The sequence below is a fragment of the Phalaenopsis equestris genome, unplaced genomic scaffold, assembly GCF_001263595.1.
Source record: "Phalaenopsis equestris unplaced genomic scaffold, ASM126359v1 Scaffold199148, whole genome shotgun sequence".
In the NCBI taxonomy this organism is placed as follows: domain Eukaryota; kingdom Viridiplantae; phylum Streptophyta; class Magnoliopsida; order Asparagales; family Orchidaceae; genus Phalaenopsis; species Phalaenopsis equestris.
Window position 1 is genome coordinate 108,852 of NW_018219037.1, and position 21,920 is coordinate 130,771.

Consider the following 21,920-nt stretch of genomic DNA (forward strand, 5'->3'; position numbering starts at 1 on the left):
AACAAAGAGCAAATTCTTTCTTAGTCAATTTCCAACAATGTTCATTCAACAGAGCTTGCTCTTCGGGATCCAATTCTTCATATTAAGAAACTTGGCTATGAACTTCCCATGCCACCACATCTACACTCTGGCATTGATCATCCTTAGAGGCTTGGAAAAACATTATAGAATTCAGAATATTAAAAGTTACTTCCTGGTTATTCACTCTCATGGTAAGTTCACTCTTTTGAACTTTGATCTTCGCTAGCCTTGTGGTTAAAAAGGGTATTCCACGTATAATGGCGATTTTCTTATCTTTCTCCATATCCATAACAAAAAAATCAATTAGGAAAATGAACTTGTCGACTTTAACTAGAACATCCTCAATTATTACCTTAGGATAGGTCACAGGCAGCTAACTGTAGAGTCACAGTGGTAGGCTGAACTTCTCCTAATCTTAGTCTTTTGAAAATGGTCAGGTGCATAAGATTAATGCTAGCTTTTAGTCGCACAATGCCCTCCCACTAAATCTCTTTCGTATGGTGCAAGGAATGGTGAAGCTACTTGGGACTTTCAGTTTTTGGGCAACTTTTTCCGCTAGATATCACTACACTTCTCAGTCAGTACAACCATCTCACTAGATCCTAATTTTTTTTCCTCAAAACATCCTTTACAAACCCCACATAACTTAGCATCCCTTCTAGGGCTTTAGCGTAAGGAATATGAATGGTAAGTTTGTTGACAATTTGTAGAAATTCAGAAATCTGTTGGTCCCTCCTATGCTTTTGGAGTGTTTGGGAAAGTTGTGGTTGTGGTCTCTCTTGTCCTATCCCAAGAGGTGAGGTAGGTTTTCCAAAGTCTGGCTCAACATGTTTGCTCTCTTTCCTATGAGTATCTTCCCACTCTTTTTCCCCAATAATTGCTCTGATGGCTTGACATTACTTCACCTTCTGATCTTGGATTCACTTCAGTTTGACTGGGGAGTATCCCTTGAGGTTTATTGTTTATTGGGCCTGTCAACTATCCAAGTTGATTTTCAATATTCTTAATGTCTCTAGCTTGCCTCTGTAACTGGTTCCCCATTTATAACACTTAACTCTTTCAAAGATGGCTTTTTTTCTTTAGGTTGAACATTGGAAGTGAATTCATGTGGCTGTTTGTCTTGGCTTACTACTGCCCCGAGGGTTCCAATTTTCTACAAAGATTGGATGGGGTGTTCTTATTTTGGTTTCCTACACTTGAGTTGTTATTGGCTCAGTTAAAATTTGGGTAATTTTATAACTTGGGTTGTAGGTATTTGAATATGGGTTGTTGGACTGATTACCTAAATCATTCACATTCTCTAAGGTAATAGTGCTCGGATCTCCTTTTGGTCCACAAATTATCCCATCACTTGGTAGGGGTCCCTTGCACAAAATTGAACAAAATTTTTTTTATTTTCCTAGAATTGGCGGCCACTTAAGATGCTAGGATAGTCAACACATCATTCTCATGTACACTAGCAATCTTCTTCGAGGTGGTTCTCTCAGATAGCCATTATAAATTGTTCGTGGTCATTTCTTCAATGAAGTCATAAGCCTCATCGAATGGTTTAGATATTAAAGATCCCCCAGTTGTAGTGTCTATAATAATCTTTAAGAATCCTATCGACCACCAACAACAACAACAACAACAAAGCCTTAATCCCACTACGTGGGGTCGGCTACATGAATCCTTTTTCTCCATTGCGTCCTATTTAGTGTCATATTTTCTCTTAGTTCTAGTAAATTAAGATCATTTTTAATACAATAAGCCCAAGTCTTCCTAGGTCTACCTCTGCCTTTCTTAACACAATTTTATACAACATGCCTCAAGCTTTCACAACACAAGTTTAAAGCACTCTCCCAACTAGGTCATCATATAATCGATGCTTAATCCGATCTGTCACTGGAGTTACACAAACCCTGTCACGGATATATTCATTTTGCATTTTGTCTCTAAGTGTAAAGCCACTCATCCACCTAATCATTCTCATCTCGGCAACACTTAACTTATTATTATGCTTCTCCTTTAAAGGCCAACATTCAGCGCCATAGAGCATTGCATGTCTCACCATCGTCTTATAAAATTTTCCTTTCAGTCTAAGCGGTACTTTTCTATCACACAAAAGGCACAAAGCATTCCTCCACTTCAACCAACCAACTTGAATTCTACTATTAACTTCCCCATCTATATCACCATCGCTTTGTACAACGGACCCAAGATATCTAAATCGTTCACATCTTTTAATAATTTGATCACCCAAAGTCACACTTCTGTCACTAGAGCTAATAGTACTAAAATTACATTCCATGTATTCAATTTTATTTCTACTTAAATGAACGCCTTTAGACTCCAATGTAGACCTCCATAATTCAAGTTTTTCCTAGGCTTTTTCTCTCGTTTTATCCACGAGGAGGATATCATTAGCAAAAAGCATACACCAAGGTACATCCTCCTGTAGATGTTCAGTAAGACCATCCATAACTAAAGCAAAAATATATGGACTTAAAGCCGATCCCTGATGTAATCCAACAGAAATAGGAAAATATTTGGTCAATCCTCTTTCAGTTTAAACACAAGTAACAACTCTAGTATATAAAAATCAGGAGGGCGTGGTTGAGACATTTCTTAAGCAATTCTTTGAACCTCTCCCAAGCTTCATAGATTGACTTTCTATCTAATTCGGTGATTGACGCGATGTCATTCCTAAATTTGACAGTGTTAGTTAGAGGAAAAGTACTTAGCCATGAATCTTTGGGCTAAGTCAGTTCATGTAGTAATGGATCCTAGTGCTAAGAAAGTGAGCTACATCTTGGCTTTATCCTTAAATGAGAAAGGAAAAAAACCTTAGTTTAATGACATAGCTAATGTGACATTAAGTTCTATGAATTGGCTAGGTGCAAGTTTGGGTCTTCATATGGTATTCCTTTATACTTATTTTGTACCATTTGGATGATAACGTATCTCAACACAAATGAGTTTGGCTTTTATGGCAGGGTAGCTCATGTAGATTTCCTCTTCCGAGGTTGACAAACTCCCCAAGTGGTTTCATGTGATTTTTTTTAAAGGTTTTCCATCTCTAAGTGTTTTTTTTTTAATTTTTAAAATATTCAAATTTTTCCTAGTGTTTTTTTGATTTTCGGGTCAGATGGTACTAATTCACCTAATCTACGCATAAGCATTCAATAACAGTTGTGTGATATGTGACTCTATTCTAAACAGGAAATGAAAAAAAATAGAAAAAATAGGAAAGAAAACAAAAGGTCAACACAACGGAGTAAGAAATATGCAATTACAGTTATAGAAATAAAGATGCAATTAAATTTTTCATAGGATTTTATATGTTTCAAAAAGAGCTAAAAATTATGACATAAATACAGATAACAGGAAAATATGATACAATTCAAAGCTAAACTCTTAAGTATTTTAACTAAAATTCTCTTTAAGTCATAAAATCTTGACTCTTATCTCCGACAACGATGTCAAAACTTGATACCTGAAATCTGCTATGAGACAGGTCCGCCAGTGATGCAATATGTGTGTTGATCAAGTATATACGGATAAAAAAGTGTGTATCGATAGGATAGTGTTAAAATATTTCTAACTGGGTAATTTCTAGTTTATTAAACCATTGAATTTAGTTTGAGGTCATCAAAATGCAAAAATGGAAGTGTAACAATCCTAAAAAGAAGCATTAAACAAAAATAATACGCAATGGTTTGGAGTCCTTTAGAGTTGACGAGGCCCATGCTCCTCTGACACTAGTATAGTGTTTTCACTATGTTTTTTTATAAGTTTCTCTACATGAGAGTTAACAACTAGGGCACAATCCTTTTTAGCCTATGTTTATGTTATAAGAAGAGTTGGAAATCATAGTATAGTCAAGAGAGACTTAACCATGCAGCGTTGCCCGGGACTCCTCGGATTCTCTATCTAGGCTGCAGTTTCATAATGACAATATGTATATTCTACTAGGATGCCAAGTGTCAATTTATTTTTTTAGGAGACATTTAGATGCCCTAGATCACAATAAATTTTAACTACATAATTGATCATATTTATAGTAAATAACGATCAAAAGGTTAACACATCAATATGCATAACTCAAAAGCACATAAATGTTCATGGGGAAAAGATCACAGTAAAACATCAAAAAAATCTATCCTTACATCACATAAGCATGAAATAAAGAATTAGCAAAGATCCATGAAGTAGAAATGCTAGAAAGATTTCATTGAAAAATAAGATGAATAAGTGCAAATATTACAATAAGCTAATGCTCTTCGCAGTACACCCTATCCTCATTGTATGATGACAACTCCCTCCACGATCCTTCTCACAAACAACACACCATCTCTCCTCTCTCTCTTTCACGACAACTCTAAATACTCAAAGTGAAAAACACCTTAGAAGTTTCCTCCATCAAGGAAGAAGGGAGAAGGACCGTAAGGTGTGAAGCAGAAGCGTCCCTCTTACCAGAAGTCTCCCCCCCACCCCCAAACCACTCTTCTTTTGGGCGTCCCATGCATAGCCTTATATAGCACTTGCCAATTTTTTCATGAAAGTCCTTGCCGAAACAAACTTGGTCGGCCTGTGGCGTGACTACGCCTTGACCTGGTGTAACCACACCGTCGCTGGTGTTGCCACGGTGAAGGCTGGCATAAATATGTCAAATCAACAACAATCTAAGGGCTGTTTGGGGCAGCTGTAGCTTATTCAATAATCTGCTAATAAGCTAGGTGCAATGACTATTATAATTTTTTATTTTTTTTGAAAAGCCAGACCGGTGCCAGAAAGCTGCCACTACACCTAGACAGGTGCGGTGTGAAAATGTTGTTTTCAGCGTTTTGAAAACGCATAAGATGTCAAAATGTAGTTTACCCAAATATGCCAGGTGTGTTTTCAAAACGTCGCCGCATCAAATAAGCTTCGCCAAACGGGCCCTAAGCATATTTGCTGCACTCTGCATGATTACACTGATCCAGTTCCTTAGCCCGCCTCATGTTTTAATTTCGTGATGCGTGTTTGACCCATATACCTACAAAATACTTTAAGGAATTATCCACAATCATAAAATCATGATAAATAATGAAGAAAATAGGTAAAATAACGTAAGTTTACCTCATGTCATCTATCATAAATAGTCTTGTACGGTGCTACGTCGATGCTAGCTCGAGAATTATTATTTTTGGCAAACTCTATAAGTGGAATGTAGAACTATTTACCTCCAAAATCAAGATTATATGCTTGCAATGAATCTGTTAAGGATTGAATGATGTACTCTAATTAACTATCTATTTCAGGATAAAATAGTGTTTATGTCCTACTTTATATTCGTAGCCCTTTTGTATTTTCTTCCATAGTCTAAAAGTAAAATTTTCACCTTAATTGGATATGATAATAGTGGTATATCATCCATGTAGATTTTTTGTAGCTTCTCCATCAAATAATTCTATTTAATTATATGTGATCATTCTTTGTGAGTTTGTTAACTACCGCCTAAAATGCATCATGAGCTTTTATTTATTAATTCGGGTTAGCCAAACCCAAAGTCTCTACTCATATTTTTTCTCGAATAGAAGAGTTTGTAATAGAATATAAGTTTTCCAATTTTTAGTGTTAATTATCTGATAAGTCAAATGTTTGACTATGAGTATATCACATCATTTTATATTAGGCTACTAAAAAGTTTTTGGAAATATTTTTATATTTTAATACTCCTTGGACGAATGGAATATGAAATGTTGTGTGGTTCTCACTATTCGCAGGATTTTCTAGTGAAGTCTTACTTGATTTAGAACACATTTAATAATTAAATCATAATACATCCACATCTATTTGAAAGTAAACTTGGGTTTCAATTCATTTTGAGCTTATTTTCTAAGCTGCATTAATTAAACATTTTCCATATGGCAGCACGAAGCCGATCTATTATTGTTATCTTAAAGTTTTAGTTGCTATATTTCAAGTACTAATTGTCGCTTATAAGTAAATCATTTAAGCTGCCAAAGTCAAAGATTTTTTTTTTTCCCTGAAAAGTGTTTACTTTACAATTGGCATTTGTTTTATCAACATGATAGTGAATATACTGAATATGCAATCATAATCTTTCATTAACTCAAATCATTAGGGTTGCTGGTGTGAGATGATAATTGTTTGGGGAGGGTTAAGAAGTGATTTAGGTGGACTCAATCTCCTTCAATGGTCAGGAGATTATATCCTGGTAGAGGAGATCAATTGGAAGTGATATGAGTGAAATTAGGGTTTATTCCATATTTTTTTCCAGAATCAGGAAGTCTCACCTGAAGCCCTTATAATTTTCTCTACAAACCCCAAAATCATACGAACAAGCACTTGAATTGTAGGGTAGGGAGTTAACCACTGATCTCGAAAGTCTGGTAAGTTTTAGGACTTAGTTGATATGGAGAAACACATTTGCCAGAGATTGGTCAGTCATGTCTGGAGTTGACCAAGTTTGGGAAATTGGCTAGATCTTTTTGTGGATATATGAGAATTTAAAAATTTTAATGTGGAAATAGCAGTAGAAACACTCTAGTATTGATCAGGAGTGTTTTGTTGTGTTTGGATTATTGGGAATATGGATTTGGAGACACGAATGTTGGAAAGATAGGAACTAAAAACACCAAATAGAAAGTTAGGGCTTTCTTGGAGTAAAATTTTTTTCAAGAATTTCAGCATAACATTACAGGTATTTTCTTATATTTTTGTAGGGAATGTGACGAACAGAATGGTCCCAAATTCAAAATTTTTTGAGATCATTTGATGGGTAAATTAGGAAAAATGTCTAAACTGATATGTGTTTTTCAGAAAAATACAGATTTTGAGATTATTACTTAAAACAAAAAAACAAAAGGATAAAATATAATATTTATGATTTTTATTTTGGAGCATAATAGTAGATAACACCAATAACACAAACAACATAAATTTGTATGAAAGTGTAGAGGAATGAGAATTCCTACTCACTAAAGTAGATTTCTTATGAGATCACTCAATCCCTTGGGTGGCCGACCACCCTCAAGCCAATGAAAAATAAAATTTTCAAGTGTTTACACAATCAACAACCATTTCATTTCAGAGAATAGATAAGTTTAAATACACGTGCTAAGCAACCTTTTATCACAATTAACATCCTTTCACTACAAAAGCAACTACTCAAAAAGAGGTAGAGATGGAGTGACGGGTCCCCACATGTAACTAGCCAAATCACTGTGGCCGACTCCTACCATTTCTCTCCGTGCATTGCGTAGAGTCAATGCCACATAACCGTACTTTTGACTCTATATATGCAATAGATTCACTTCAACAAAATAACACATACACTTTACATAAATATATACAATTAACATAATATTAAAGAAACTAAATACTACATAATTTTTGCGCGGAGCGATCAACTAGCACTAATAGTAATTATGTAGTTCAATCCCAATAAAAATATATACGTATCGCTCAAGTAATAAAGGACTCTAATGGAGTCATAAGTATCGATCTCACAGAAAGTTGAAAATTCTTATGGTTATAATGTCAAACGCAATATTCAAACTATAAACTTAAGCTGGAAAGACAAATTTAAAATTTAATATGCGCTAAAGGAAATGCAGTTGAAAGAAGTAAGCTAACTAAACTAATTGTTAAACTTCAAAAGTAAACTTATAAAGGCTAAACAAAGTTTTGAAACGAAGAGTTCAAATTTAAGAAAACATCCTTCTCCTTTACAATGAGTTATTGAAATGCAAAAAAATTAAAATTATTTAAAATACATTTAAAGTTGTATTATTGAAATGCAAAGAAATTAAAATTATTTAAAATACATTTAAAGTTGTATTGTGTCAAATATGAGTAATCCTATTCTTTACTCTCTGAGAGTGCATAAAGAATATTGATTAATCCAGAATTTGGTCCCTAAATCCGTGGTTAGGTTGAGAGGATACCAACTCTCACTCCAAAGCTAGCTCTCACTCTAGAGCTCTTTCTTCTCTCTCGCCTGAGTGATAACAATCTCGCTTTAGTTTCCAAACAACTGGACCAAATTGAGAATTTTAATCTGTCACCTTAAAATCTCAAATTCTGCACCCATCAAAGTATATTTTTCTATTTATTTGCACGCAATCTCATGGATTATATTCTCACCCATGATAAATTTAATGTCACTCTTACCTTGTTGTAGGAAACATAGCTCTTACGGATCATATGTTTCTTAATAATTTTTAACATTTTAATTGGCCAAATCGAAAAGTAAATGAAGATCAGAGTTCGAATCATCACAATTTATTGACATTTCAAACCTTATAAAACAAAACTAATTCTTCACAAAACCATATCTCATTGTAGGGAGAAAGATAAAGAAGATACTCAAAATTCATGAGAATGATACGACAAAACACGGATTTCATATATAAAAACAAGTTTACAAAACAAGGAAAGAAAAGAACACAACTTATCTTACACTTCCCAAAAAAATTCCTAGTAGTTTTCTTTAAACGCTTTCTCTTTTTACAATCACACTCAATTCTCTTTTAGAAGTGTAATGAAGAAGAAATCTCTCACCTTCTCTCTCATTTTACATTCTTAGAAGAAAATCCTCCCTTCTCTCTCACGCCAAAACCTCTTTCTCTATGTCACACCCCCCTCTTCTCTAGACTTTTCTTCTTTTTAATTAAGGCTCAAAAGGAATTCAAAATTTCCTCCAATTATTCCCCCAAAAGTCACACCTTTTTGCACCAAGAGACATATCTCTTTATTAAAGAGTCTTCCAAAGTGTCTAGATGCATTGACTCACTTCATGGGGCATTTTAAACATTTGAAGCCTTCAAAATCTACTCAAAATTTGTTTCGAACCACGAAATAGTCACAAACTGACTTACTCCCTCTTAATTCGTCTCTGGAGCTTCTGGCACTAGTTTGGCACCTTTGGTGCTAGCCTAATGAAGTTCACACTGTTTTCTAGATTCTGGCTCTTCTGACGCCAATTTGGTACCTCTGGCGCCGCTTAATGAAGTCTGCACTGTCTCTGGATTCTGACGCTTCTGACGCCAATCTGGCACCGCTTCTCTGTAAAATGGCGCCTCTGGCACCAAATTCTGGTGCTTTTGGTGCCAGCTCTCGGGAAAATGACGTCTCTGGCGCCAGGATCACGAAAATCTCCATTTTGACACCAAATTTTCTCTTTTTTACTACTTTTTGCTCAAAATGCCTAAAATTGATATATCTGCAACAAAAACATAAAAAATATCTTTTTTTAAAGTGCAGTATCACCAAAATAAACATAAAATGTATACATAAAATAATACATTATTTTGGTGTATCAATAATATAATTCAAATAAACATAATTGAAGGCCTCTATGGCCTTCAAAACCATTAAAATCCTCTCAAGCTTTATTTGCCCTGTATTTGGATATAGTAGTTGGGCCACCTCGATGTGCCATATCAGTTCCCCTAGACCCAGAAGAACTCTTCTCAGCAGAGCTAAAATCAACATACTCATCTGCTAGGTCTTGTTCAAACTTTTGCAAGCCCTCTCTAATTTTTCAAATAGTTTCAATTGGCCCAAATGCCCTATATTGTAATCTAAATGATGTGGATAGATATGTCTCATGATGGATTCTGATTGGTACAGAATCACCTACGTTAAATATGTTAAAATTTTTATTTTTATTTCTAGACTTGACATATTTTGTATTTGAAATTTCTAATTGTTCATTAACAACATCTTGATGAAATCTTTGAAATTCTTTAGCAAATAGAATGTAGAATAAAAAAATACATGAGTGGGAATGTTTGCAAGATCAACTGGTTTTCTAGGATTGTAACTATACATATTTTCAAATGGGGTACTATTGGTGGTCATAAAAACTGAGCTATTGCAGGTAAATTCGACAGTAGGTAAATGAAGGCCCCAATTTCATAAGCTTTTATCCACTAAACTTCTAAGAAGATTTCCTAATTATCTATTGACTACCTTAATTTGACCATCAATTTAAGGGGGGAAGGCCGAGGAAAATTTAAGTGTCGTGTCCATAAATTTTTCAAAAGTTTTTCTGAAATATGATATAAATTAATGTTTCTGGTAAAAAATTGTAGTGGAGAAAATTTTGTGGAGTTTAACAATATTTTTAAAGAAAAGTCTTATTGTGTGTGAGGTATCATTGACTTTGAACAAGGTAGGAAGTGTGTCATCTTGAAAATCTATAAACAATCACAAAGTTGCTATCACTATTTCTAAAGCTTCCCTCTTTCTAAACACTAAATTCAAAACATACAAGTTTAGTATAAATTATTGTATCACTACTTGATTCAATGAGGTGATTAGTCTTCATTTTTTCAAAGTGTCATGCCATTCCTCCTGAATGCAACTCGATAATAAGAAAAATCCTAAGTGAAGTCCTCGGGATATAAAGTCCATTGTTGATAGAATATTTACTTATGAAATCAATACATGATTGTCCATTCTTAACATGCTCAAGGTACATCAAATGAAAGTCTGGACAAACTTTTTAGTCAGTCTTAAGCCTGTCAAATTCAGGGATCTAAAATTCTAAAGATGAGATGACTAAGGTTACCCTAGAAAGTGTATCGGCGAGTTTATTATCAAATCTTGGTTTATGCTATAGGAAAAAAGTTAACTCTTCAAGATATTCAACCCACTTAGCATGCTTACAGCTTAATTTCTTTGGATGTTAATGAACTTTGATTAGTATTCAAAATGAACTGTGTGTAATAGGTAATGTCTCCAGTGTCGAAGCATCTGAATAATTTCATAAAGTTCTCTATCATAAGTAGAGTATCACTGTTTTACCTCACTTTACTTCTCATTGTAGAAGGCAACATGGTGCTTTTCTTGACCAAGAGCACCGTTTATGCCTACACTAGAGGCATTACGAGTGGCCTTAAAAGTTTTGTTAAAATCATGAAGTTTTAATACACGTGATGAGGCCATAAGAATTTTGATTTGTTCCATGGTGTTTTGGGCTAATGTAGGCCACAAACTTATATTTCTTCAACAGGTCAGTGATAAGAGCTACAATTACACTGATATTCTTAATGAGCCTTCAGTAGAATGTTGCTAAGCCATTAAAACTATGGACATCAGTGAAGCTTTTAGGTATGGGCCAATATAGGATGGCTTGAATTTTGGCGGGATACTCTCAAACCATCAACAATCACAATAAACTCTAGAAAAGTAAGTTCAGGCATACAAAAGAAACATTCCTTAACATCAATCTAGAGCATTTCCTCCTTTAACTAAAATAACAGTGATCTTAGGTGCCCTAGGTGGTTTTTCTCGTTGTGGCTGAAATGAGAATATCATAAAAAAGACAATTTTTTTTATAAATGGTTTGGGAACTGTATTCATGAGTCTCATATAAGTACTAAGGGCGTTGGATAGTCCAGAAGGCATGATTAACCACTCAACTCATATAATCAATTAGAGGTCGTACAAGCTTTCATTCATCCCTTGCCCTTATCTTAATTGGTTATAGCCACTTTTCATGTCAATCATGGAAAAATTGTCACATTTCTAAAAAGATCTAACATGGCTTCCAATCGGAGAATTAAAAATTTGTATTTAATAGTGATATGGTTGATTACTCTACTATGAATGCACCATCTCAAAATGTCATCCTTTTGGGGACTTACATTGTTGGAACTGGACACAGACTAAGGCATTCTTGGATGAAACTTTTCATTAATCGTTCGTCAACTTACCTCTTGAGTTCAAGTGTTTAGTTAGGTTCATCCTCTAATGGTGGTAGATTTGATAGCTGTGAACCTGAAATAAAATATATCACATGTTGGATATTCTGTAGAGGTGTGATACCATTTGCCAGGTCATTGGAATATTGATCCTGAAATTCAAATAGCAAAGGAGCTGCAATTTTGGGGATTAGAAATTTAATAGTTTCGGGTGAAGTTTCTCTAACATTAAGCAAGTAATAGGATTCTGGGTCAGAAAATTCTTTTCTAATGTTGTTGAATCCTATTTTGATAATGTTAAAGTTAAAACTTGATGATAGATATATATGACTCTCAACAATGATGTCCGAAGAGCCCTCCCCAAGTGTAGGAGAAAATGCAATCAAGTGAAGCTTAACATTGTTTATTTTTGCTAGGTTCAATTCGAGGCTAGATTGCTGTTTGTGTGTGTAGGGTGTGATGGAGGTTCTCTACTCCCTTCTGATGATTTTGGAGTATAAAAATCTGGGGTAAATTTTATGATGTGTAGTTGCCATCTTTTCAATTTTTTCACAAGGAAGAGTTTAATATCATTGAGACACGAACATTTTCTCTTCCATAGTGAATGACATTCATATCAGAATCATGGCTGACCTAACAAGATATTTGTGGTTGCTATGGGAAGAATTTCACACCAAATGTGTTCGATATAACTTTCTATCTTGATAGGTACAAAACAACAAGTTGTGACGGGTATGGAGTGTGATTTACCCAAATGAAATGGAATGGCTATGGATGAGGCTCTGGTTTAAGGGAAGATCTGAGGCAGAGTGGATATCAGATTCATAGCACTCCCTCCATCGATCGCCTTCTGACACCTCTTCTCCTTATACATAAAATACATGGAGAAAATATTCCTTCTTCTCTAGTCTTCTTCTTTCTTAGAAGCACATAAGCATTTGAGCACCCTTAAAGGGTGTCTACATGTTCAACCTCTTCATCAAAAAGTGTGGTCTCATCATGGATCTCCTTAAATTCTTTGTTTACCATATCGCCATCTAACCTCTCATCAACTTCATCAAGAAACATAATTTGACCTTGCAGTGTTGTTGCATATGACCCTTCAAAATATTTCCTTGCTCTTGGATGAAGGCTCATATATGATTCTATTGGTTTGGCTCCTAGTAGGTGGTGGTGTAGGTCTAGTAGTAAACCTTTAACTTGCATGGTGAGAGATGGAATTAAGGAATCTGAACCTCTAGGTGGAGAGTTTGAAGCGGCCTTCTTATGATTTTCTTGAAGTAATGTATATTAGAAAGCATCTTCAAGTGTTTTTGGGTCCTGAGTTATACTTCATTGTAGATCTTACTCTTAAGTCCAATAGTGAACTTATTAGCTAGTTTCCACTCAGGGCCAGTGCAATGTGTCATGACAACTAAGACTTCAAAATGGTTCATGTACTCAACTACTTGCATACTACCCTACTTTAAAGTTATTAATTGTTCACGGAGTTACTTCTCATGGTTTTCTAGGGCAATACTCTAGCTCTAAGCATTTCCTTCATTTCTGCCCATGTGAGTTGTTGTTTTCCTCGCCTCTGCTCCTTAATAAAAAAGTCAGTCTAAAAGATTTTAGCATGACCAAGTAGTTCTATTTTTGCAAAGGTGGTCCTTTGGTAGTCATCTATCTGGTAACATTCAAAGAATTCATTCATTTGAGTGAATCAGTCAAAGAACTTATGGACTCAGTCATAGCTAAGTGCATCAAATTTGACTTCTTTAATGGGTTCTAATTGAGTTTCAAAGTTTCTAACATGCCCATTCCTAAGATGGTTCCTAAGGCCATTTCTTATGGTGGTAAGGTTTCCCAAAGTTCTTAAAAGTCTTTTTCAAAATGGTTTATGCCAGTGGAATTGTTAAAGGAGGATTTGGCAACATAAAGTTAATGTTTTGGAGTTGGTTTGCTAAGTGTGTGCTTTGATCCTTAACTTGGAAAATTTATTCATTGTTTTGCATGTTAAGCTCATCTATTCTTTTATTAGTTGAATCCGTTTAATCTTGGCTTGCTGATTTAGGAGGCTTGGTTTCAAATGATAAAATACAAATATTTCTTTAAACATTCACAATTTGCTAAAATAATAATAGAAACATAAATAAGAGAACAAGTTTAGCCACGAAATTAAAAGTATGTATAGTTCACATAGGCTATTCCCATACTAACTAGGAATGAGGGGCAAGTTTAATTTTCAATATGGAGCTCTCTCTTATTGTTTTGGTGTCACTCGCGTCAAATTATGGATGGGTAGGTTCAAGTGAATTGCCTTAGGCTTGAATGTGAGTGTAGCTCAGTTAGTGCTAATACATATGGTGACATAATTTGTATCATCACGTGCATTTGCCACTAATACTTGTAATAAAAGTAAAATGCCAAATAAAGGCAATTAAACCAAGGGAAAAGTAGAGATTACCTCAAAGGAAGTGTTGAAGAACAAGTGTTGCAAAAGCCTGGCCAAGCTTCTCAACCCACAAAGTTTCATAAGGTCAAGTGCTTGTCCACCTAGTCTTATTCTGATACCAAGAATGATGTGGGTGGTGTGAGATGATGGCTGTTTGGAGAGGATCAAGATCACTAAGAAGTGATTTAGGTGGAATCAATCTCCTTCAATAGCCAGGAGATAAAATATTTGTAAAAGTGCTCAATTGGAAGTATTATGAGTGAGATTAGTGTTTATTCTAGATTTATGTCCAGAATCTAGAGGTTTCACTTCAAACACTTATAACTTTCTCTACGTACATCAAAATCATACAAACAAGAACTTAAATTATAGGGTATGAAAGTTAACTATTGATCTTGAATACAAACAAGCCCTACCTACCACTCCACCCCATGCATTGATCAATGCCACATAAGTATACTTTTGACTCCACGTAAGCAAAATTTTGATTTCAACATAAATAACACATACACTTTACATAAACACATACAATTAACACATAACATTAAGGAGACTAAATAATATATAACGTTATAGAAATAGACATAATTGAAAGTCTGTGGTCTTCAAAATCATCAAAGTTTTTTCAAGTTTGATTTGGATCTAGTAGTTGGAATACCTCCATGTGCCACATCAAATAATTTTCAAATACTTTTGACTCCACATGAGCAAAATTTTGACTTCAACATAAATAATACATGCACTTTACATAAACACACAACATTAAGGAAAAAAAATAATACATAACATAATAGAAGTAGATATAATTGAAACTCTATGGTCTTCAAAACCATCAGGGTCCTCTCAAGTTTGATTTTGCTCTAGATTTGGATCTAGTTGTTGGGCTACTTTTATGTGCCGCATCAAATTACTTTTAAGTAAATATATGCTTCAAGCTTTTATTATCGGTGAAAATCTCATAATAAATATTAATCATATGTAAACTTGAGCTTATCAATACAAAAATTATTGCTGCTAGTTCCAAGTCATGAATAAGGTAGTTCTTGCCATCACCTTATGCTGTCTTAAGGTATAAGCTATCACTTTATTGTGTTATATTCTAACGCACCTCAAAACTAGAAGTGAATTATCTTTATAGACATGAAAACTATTAGTGATAGAAAGAATGATGTAGATAATAGATGATATTAAGTAATTCTTAAGCTTCTAAAAGCTTTGTTTATTAGTATTGAATGACACGACAAACTTTTAGGCTGATTGATGCAAAGGTATAGCACATCTTATATAATTGCCGACTATACTAATAAATTATATATTTTTTTGTAAATAATGCTTAGTTGACCTTTAGAGTATCAACAAAAATCTTAGCTCCAATAAAAGTATGTTTTGACAAAAATCATAGCTTGAAGATAAAATCAACATTTAGAGAATTTCACATAGCGCCTATTCTGTTTAGCAATATTTTATTTGCTTTAAGCTATTGGGCGTATTCCTCCACTGTCAAATTAGATCGTGATAATGATTACAATAATACATGGACTAAATAAGATTTGATGGCTCTGTTCATAAGATTCATTAAGCAGCAGGAGCATTAGCCAGTTTGAAAGATATTAACAATAATTTTTAATGACCAGGGTTTTAAATGTAGTGGGGAGTTTTTCACTATTTTTTAATGTAACTTGGTGGTAGTCAGACTAAAGTTCGATATCATAAGACTTTAAAGAAACTTATAATTTTTCAAATAAATCATCTATACAAGTAGAGGATATATGTTTTTCATGATCACTTTATTCAACTGTTTATGGTTTATGTATAGCCTCATACTTTTATAGTTCTTTACAAACAAGGCTGATGCTCTCTAAGTTGAAATATTAGGTTAAATTCTTTATTTAGCAGTTCTTGCAAATGAACATTGAGTGTCTTGAGTTGAACGATCACCATGCAATTTGATGCCTTGAAAATCGGAGTGGTACCCAAAACTAGATCTATCATGAACTCGATCTTATGATCAAGGGGTGAGTTAGATAAATCTTCAAGAAATATATTGGCAAAATATTGAACATGGGCATAGCTCAATTAATACTATGTTTGTTGGTGTTCGATATAAATTAATATAATTAAAACACCTATGAGGGACCATCTTTTCATACTTGAAGTGTTGATATTAGATAGGATAATGTCACCGTGACATCATTAAAATTGAAAGAGACTATACGGGGCATACAATGGTCACTTTTCTTTTGTGATGGTCTATAATTGCATTGTAGCTAGAGAGCTAGTCTATATCTAATATTACATTTAACTTAGCTAATAGGAATAAAACAAGTGTAGCAACCATATGCACATTTTTAGCAATAATGTCACAGCCATGAACATATTGAGTAACTATCATAGACAAATTAGATAATATATTAATAAATGTTATTGTAATTGAAAAAAATAATGCTTTTGATGCAATTTTATCTAATATGAATGAATGCAATGTCCAAGAATTAAATAAAGTTCTTTTTGGTTAATTAGAAGTAGAAATTTTACAATTCACCACATCAAGAGCTTCATGAGCCTCTTGTTGTTTGATGATGAATACACAAGGTGAAATTGCTTGTTTAGGTTGCTTTTTGGTTTTTCGACCATGTTGACTGATATTGTATCTTGTATTATTGTTGATATGACATTGGATTTTGTTATTATTGATATTGCAAGGTAGGAGGATGTTGTTGAGATGGTTGGGGCACCATAAATTATTGTGGTTGTTAATGAGGTTAGAGATAATATTGCTTGGCATATTTTTTGAAATTTTATTTTTGATGTTGTCCTCTATTAGATTTATATCATCTATTTTTTATGTTAATATTTATTTGTATTCTCTTTTGCAACTGTTAGAATGGCTTGTTTTTAAATTTTAAGAGGGCAACCCTTGGTTTAATGATTGATACGATAGCAATTGAAGCACCTGTCAGTATTCAAACTACAAAGTCTTGAATGTCATTTGCCTTAGTGAGGATAATAACTATAGTTCTTTAATTTCTTTTTGATATTATTGTAGGACCCTCCATTTCCTTGTACATCTGTATTTTTTAGCTTCCAACTATTTTGCCTTCTCAAACATTAATCTGAAGGTAATGCATCTGACAATGGATAAACACTTTTTGATATCCTCTCCTAGACTGAAAAGCTATAAATTTTCTAATCTCCATGCCGACCAACAGATGGCACTTATCTGACGATATGGAGTAATTGCGTCTTATAATCTTGAATAGTCTTTAATCGGCAGTGCTTGAACTATTATTTGTGCCAATGAATCCAACATTCCTTCTCCTAAATATTAATTTGTACAAATCAAACGAAGAAAATTCAAAATAGGATAAATAGGCAATTCCACATAATATAATAGAATAAAATAATAAGAAAAAGATTTAGAAGAATTTATGTAAACGAGATTTTCTAAAACCTAATAGTGGTGTCGAACAAACTACATTATTATCTTAAAATATTGAATAAAATATTATTCCTGAAATGTTTTTTATTTTGTGGTAATGGTCTACTAATAGACCTGGTAAAACTTATTATTAAAAATGTTTTTAAATGGGTGAATTTGATAAATCAATTCCAACAAGTAATTCTTATTTATTAAAATATAAATGAGAAGCCATTGGAGCATACAACATGAACAAATTAAGAAGCACGATTTATTATGTAATAGCAATGTACAAAGTGCCATTAAATTATCGGATTAGATTAATATTTCGCGGTGTAAACAAAATACTATAAATATTTCGAGATAAATAACAGTGACGATGTTTAGTCATTTGTATGAAAATCATGAGCAATACATTTCCATACTATTATATTTGTGTGCAAACACAGTAGGCATATTCAAAGATGATTTATCAGTCTCTTATCATATCACCTTTATAATTATATACTATAGTTAGTTTTACGAAAACTCTCTGAAATAAAAAAGGGGACCACTAACCCATGAAAATTCAGCTATTCTTAGAATTGTTGTCACTAAATGGACCCATTGGATCATTTAACCAATATTCAAAAGGGCTTTAAAGACTTGTACATCTATGGAAAGCATGAATACATATATTATATGTTTTACATAAATATTCAACATATTTTTGGTGATTGAGATGAGCGGGTATTGATAAAAACATTATTTGCATGATAAGATTATTGCATTCGACTAAATCAATCCATGACAATAAATCTTACTCTGATAAGAATCATTTTAAACTTTTTGCAACGAAGAAGGCAAAAATTATATCTCAAATATATATTTCATCATGCTCATTAAATGAGATTTACTAAAATATGTATATGAATGGCTTATTATGAAAGATAGAACTGACAACCTTTAAAAAAATTTAATTTAACTAATCTAAACATGACATAACTTAATTGATTGAAAATCTTAAGTCAATAATCTTAATCGATCTATAATTGTTTGATACCTTAAAAAATATTAGTTAGAGAACAAGGGCTTGACCAATGATAGTATCACTGGAAAGGAGTTGAAATCACAATTGATGTAATAATTGAGTGAAATGCAACAAAAGAGTTGGCAAGAATTATGGATATTTGCTGTTTGGAGTTGAGAAGAGGGAGGAAGAGGAAAGCCAGAGAAATAAACAAAGGCGAAACTCAGTATTGCAGGAGGAAGGAACCAGGGTTGAGTGCAATCTCTTAACACCGATCATTAACTCACAAGTTAGTTTCAGGTTTATGTGTGAAGATTGCAGCTTGAGGTGGGGAGAATCAAGCGATAACTTTAATCACCACTTTGTAAGGGTAGTTATTAAAAAAGTTCATTCACATATCACGAATAACTTGTGCTCATCTCGTTAAGTAACTCTTATTCAATTTGTTCGTTAAATAAGCAAGCCGAACACTATCATGTTTAACTCTTTTTGACTCAAACTAATTAAATGATTAAAAAATAATATTTATTATAATTATTTTATATTGATTTTTGTTATGCCAGCTAAATTCAAGCGAAACACAAGCTGTAACAAATAAAAAAATTCAAATTGAACCTAACACGAGCAAGGATTGGGCCAGCTTAAGCTCAGCTTATTTATTCCACTATTCATGAGAAGAGTGGTGAAGTCTGGTCAAGTCAGCTGAGTTTCGTTTTTTTAAGAGTTATAAGATTCCTTTTTCTACACATTGATTGTGGTTTGAGTAGTTAGGTTCGGCGAAGAGCACCAAAGTGATAGGGATACTTGTATAATGTTGTGTAAGGTTAAAAATGGAGAGCAACATTTGAAGAGTAAGAGATATAGGCCAATTGAAAAGTGGTTGAAATACAATATTATGCTGCATGTTGGTTTGAAAATTTTATTTTTTGTTCCGTCCCATTGTATGGTTGATTAATGCGGTGCACAGTTTGATGAGCATAAGGATCAGGTTTCAGTTGAGCAAATTCTGAAGGTGCTGTTCTTAGATGCTGAGCGCCCGTGTACAGTAAGCTTGTATCCTACTCTTGTATATTTTTATCTTCTTCTGCCTTAGCCTTTTAAATGATGGGAATTCACACTTCTAATGAAGCAAATGGAGAAACTGAAGCGCCAGCTAGCAGATGCCGAGACTGCTCTTGAAGCACGCAAGAAACCGGCCGAAGACTCAGGTGCACGTGTTGTAGGTGAAGGCCTTGTCATCGATGAATGGGTAAATCATTTCACATTATCTTATTGTAAATATATATATATATATATATATATAAATTTATATATATCTTGATGCACACACACACACACACACAGACACACACAAACACACTGTCTAGATATATATATATATAAAAATTTCTTAAAAATACACTTAAATATATAGTTATATATATATATATATATATATATATATATATATATATATATGGATATTCTGTTTGTTTAATAATTTGATGTGTGAGTCCATGGCATCATTTTTTGAGGGCAGAAGGAAAGGAGGGAGAGATATCTTGCTCAACAGCAGGTTGAAGGGCCAGTTGAGTCAGTATAAAGAGTATGCCACTCCAACATTATGTTGAAGATTTTCTTGGAAGTGTTTTAGAGGCTTGGTAAAAGTAAATATTATTCTATGCTGTCTAAATCTGTGAAGCATTTGGAACATTCATTAACCATGATCTTTGTAAGTAACTGCATATGTTTATTATTAAGAGAAAACTACAAGTTATGTATATGTGCTTCGAACTTATCATATTCAGTAAAACTTTTGTATCTAATGTTTAAGGAGATTTGAAGTTAATTATGCAATTAACCTGTCATTGGTAATATTTCTCTTTGTTTGGGCAAGTTTCCACATCTTTTGTTCCACCTGAATCATGATGCTAAAACCACAATATACAAGGATATTTGGTTGTTGAAGAATTTTAAAGGGCCGAGTTGGGGCACTATCTTAATTTGAAAAAAGAAAATTACCCACGTCTGGCTTACCACATTTAGTTTCTACGATCTTACTACAATCTCTCTCACACACACACAGATAGATATATATATATATATCTATCTATCTATCGATATGTTGTGTATATGTAGATGTGTATACATAGATGTTATAATGGATGTAGTATATATGTATATGTTGTGTATGTATGCTGTTCAGGTGGTGAGAAACTGTGTAGTTTACCTATACAAAATGATAAAATATAAAAGATTCCCCAATATCTCCTATTCCTACCCCACCGAGAGTGTAACTCCTCTTCAAATTTGTAAGGTAATCTTTAAACCTTCAATGTCTCACACTGTCAAAATCAATACAAATGGAAGCTTCACTAAAATGGGTGCTTGTGTGGGAGGAATTTTTAAAAACCACCTTGGCCAATGTCTACTATACTTTCATACCCCAGTTTTGGCTGTTGATGCTATTGAGACTAAACTAATTGTTGTGTATTGGGCATTAAAACTGGCTACTAAGGCAAGATGGATTCACCTATGGGTAGAGGTGGATTCTACTGTGGTGACTAATCTTATGGATTCTGAGGAACTGCCTCCCTGGCATCACACACATTGGATACAACAGATCAAAATGCTCACCTCCCAACTCAGTGCCAAATTTACCTTTATCTACAGTGGAGGAAACAAACCTGCACATTGGTTAGCTAGATTTGGACTCAGCTCTAATACTCTTTGTCTTTGCCTCCCCCCCTCCACTCCTTTTCCTACTGCATGGAGATCTGATAGATGTCCCCCATTTCAGAGTTGCTGGCCACAACACACTCAGGAGATAGCTACTTTGCTGAAGATTTTTTATTTTTGGGTCTCTTTCTTGAATGTTGGCCTTTGTTATTTTGAGGCATTTTCCTTTTCCTTTTCTCTTCTTTCTCTTACACTAGCTGTGATGTTTTGTGTGGGGTGGTGGTACAATAGGATTGTTTTGTCGGGGTACTTTCTTTCCCCCTTCTTTTGTAATCCTTCTTAAGCTTACATGTAGGGAGCCATGAGCAGCTCCTTTTTCCAAAAAACAGATATCTGCTGGGTTGGTGCCTCTTAGGGAGCTTCAAATACTTTTAAGGGGAGATCTGTTAGATCTACCTTACATATATGATTGACATATACTGCTTCAATGGATGTTTGGTTGTTTTAGTATTTTCCTACTGCCTTTTGGGTTTTATCTTATTGAGGAGCTCTTATTTGTTTTTTTATTTTCCCCAGTCATCTATTCTCTAGCACTCTGTTGTGATCTGGTGGCTGTGCTCCCGTGCTCCCACAGACTTTGCTAATGGCTGCTCATCCTCCTTTCGTGCATTATTGTTTCGA

General features: G+C 33.9%; 1 protein-coding gene across 2 annotated transcripts in view; it reads left to right on the top strand.

Annotated features, from left to right (window-relative positions):
• Positions 1–20,393, top strand: part of LOC110035701 (vesicle-associated protein 4-2-like) — a 42,072-nt gene extending 21,679 nt beyond the window's left edge. The window contains exons 5-7 of one of the 2 annotated variants that reach the window (XM_020739971.1): positions 19,549–19,626; positions 19,711–19,830; positions 20,101–20,393. In XM_020739971.1, coding sequence (XP_020595630.1) covers positions 19,549–19,626; positions 19,711–19,830; positions 20,101–20,163 — 261 coding nt within the window. In that variant the 3' untranslated portion in view covers positions 20,164–20,393. The remainder of the gene's footprint in view (positions 1–19,548; positions 19,627–19,710; positions 19,831–20,100) is intronic. The other variant, XM_020739972.1, reaches the window with a different exon arrangement.
• The last annotated feature ends 1,527 nt before the right edge of the window (positions 20,394–21,920 follow it).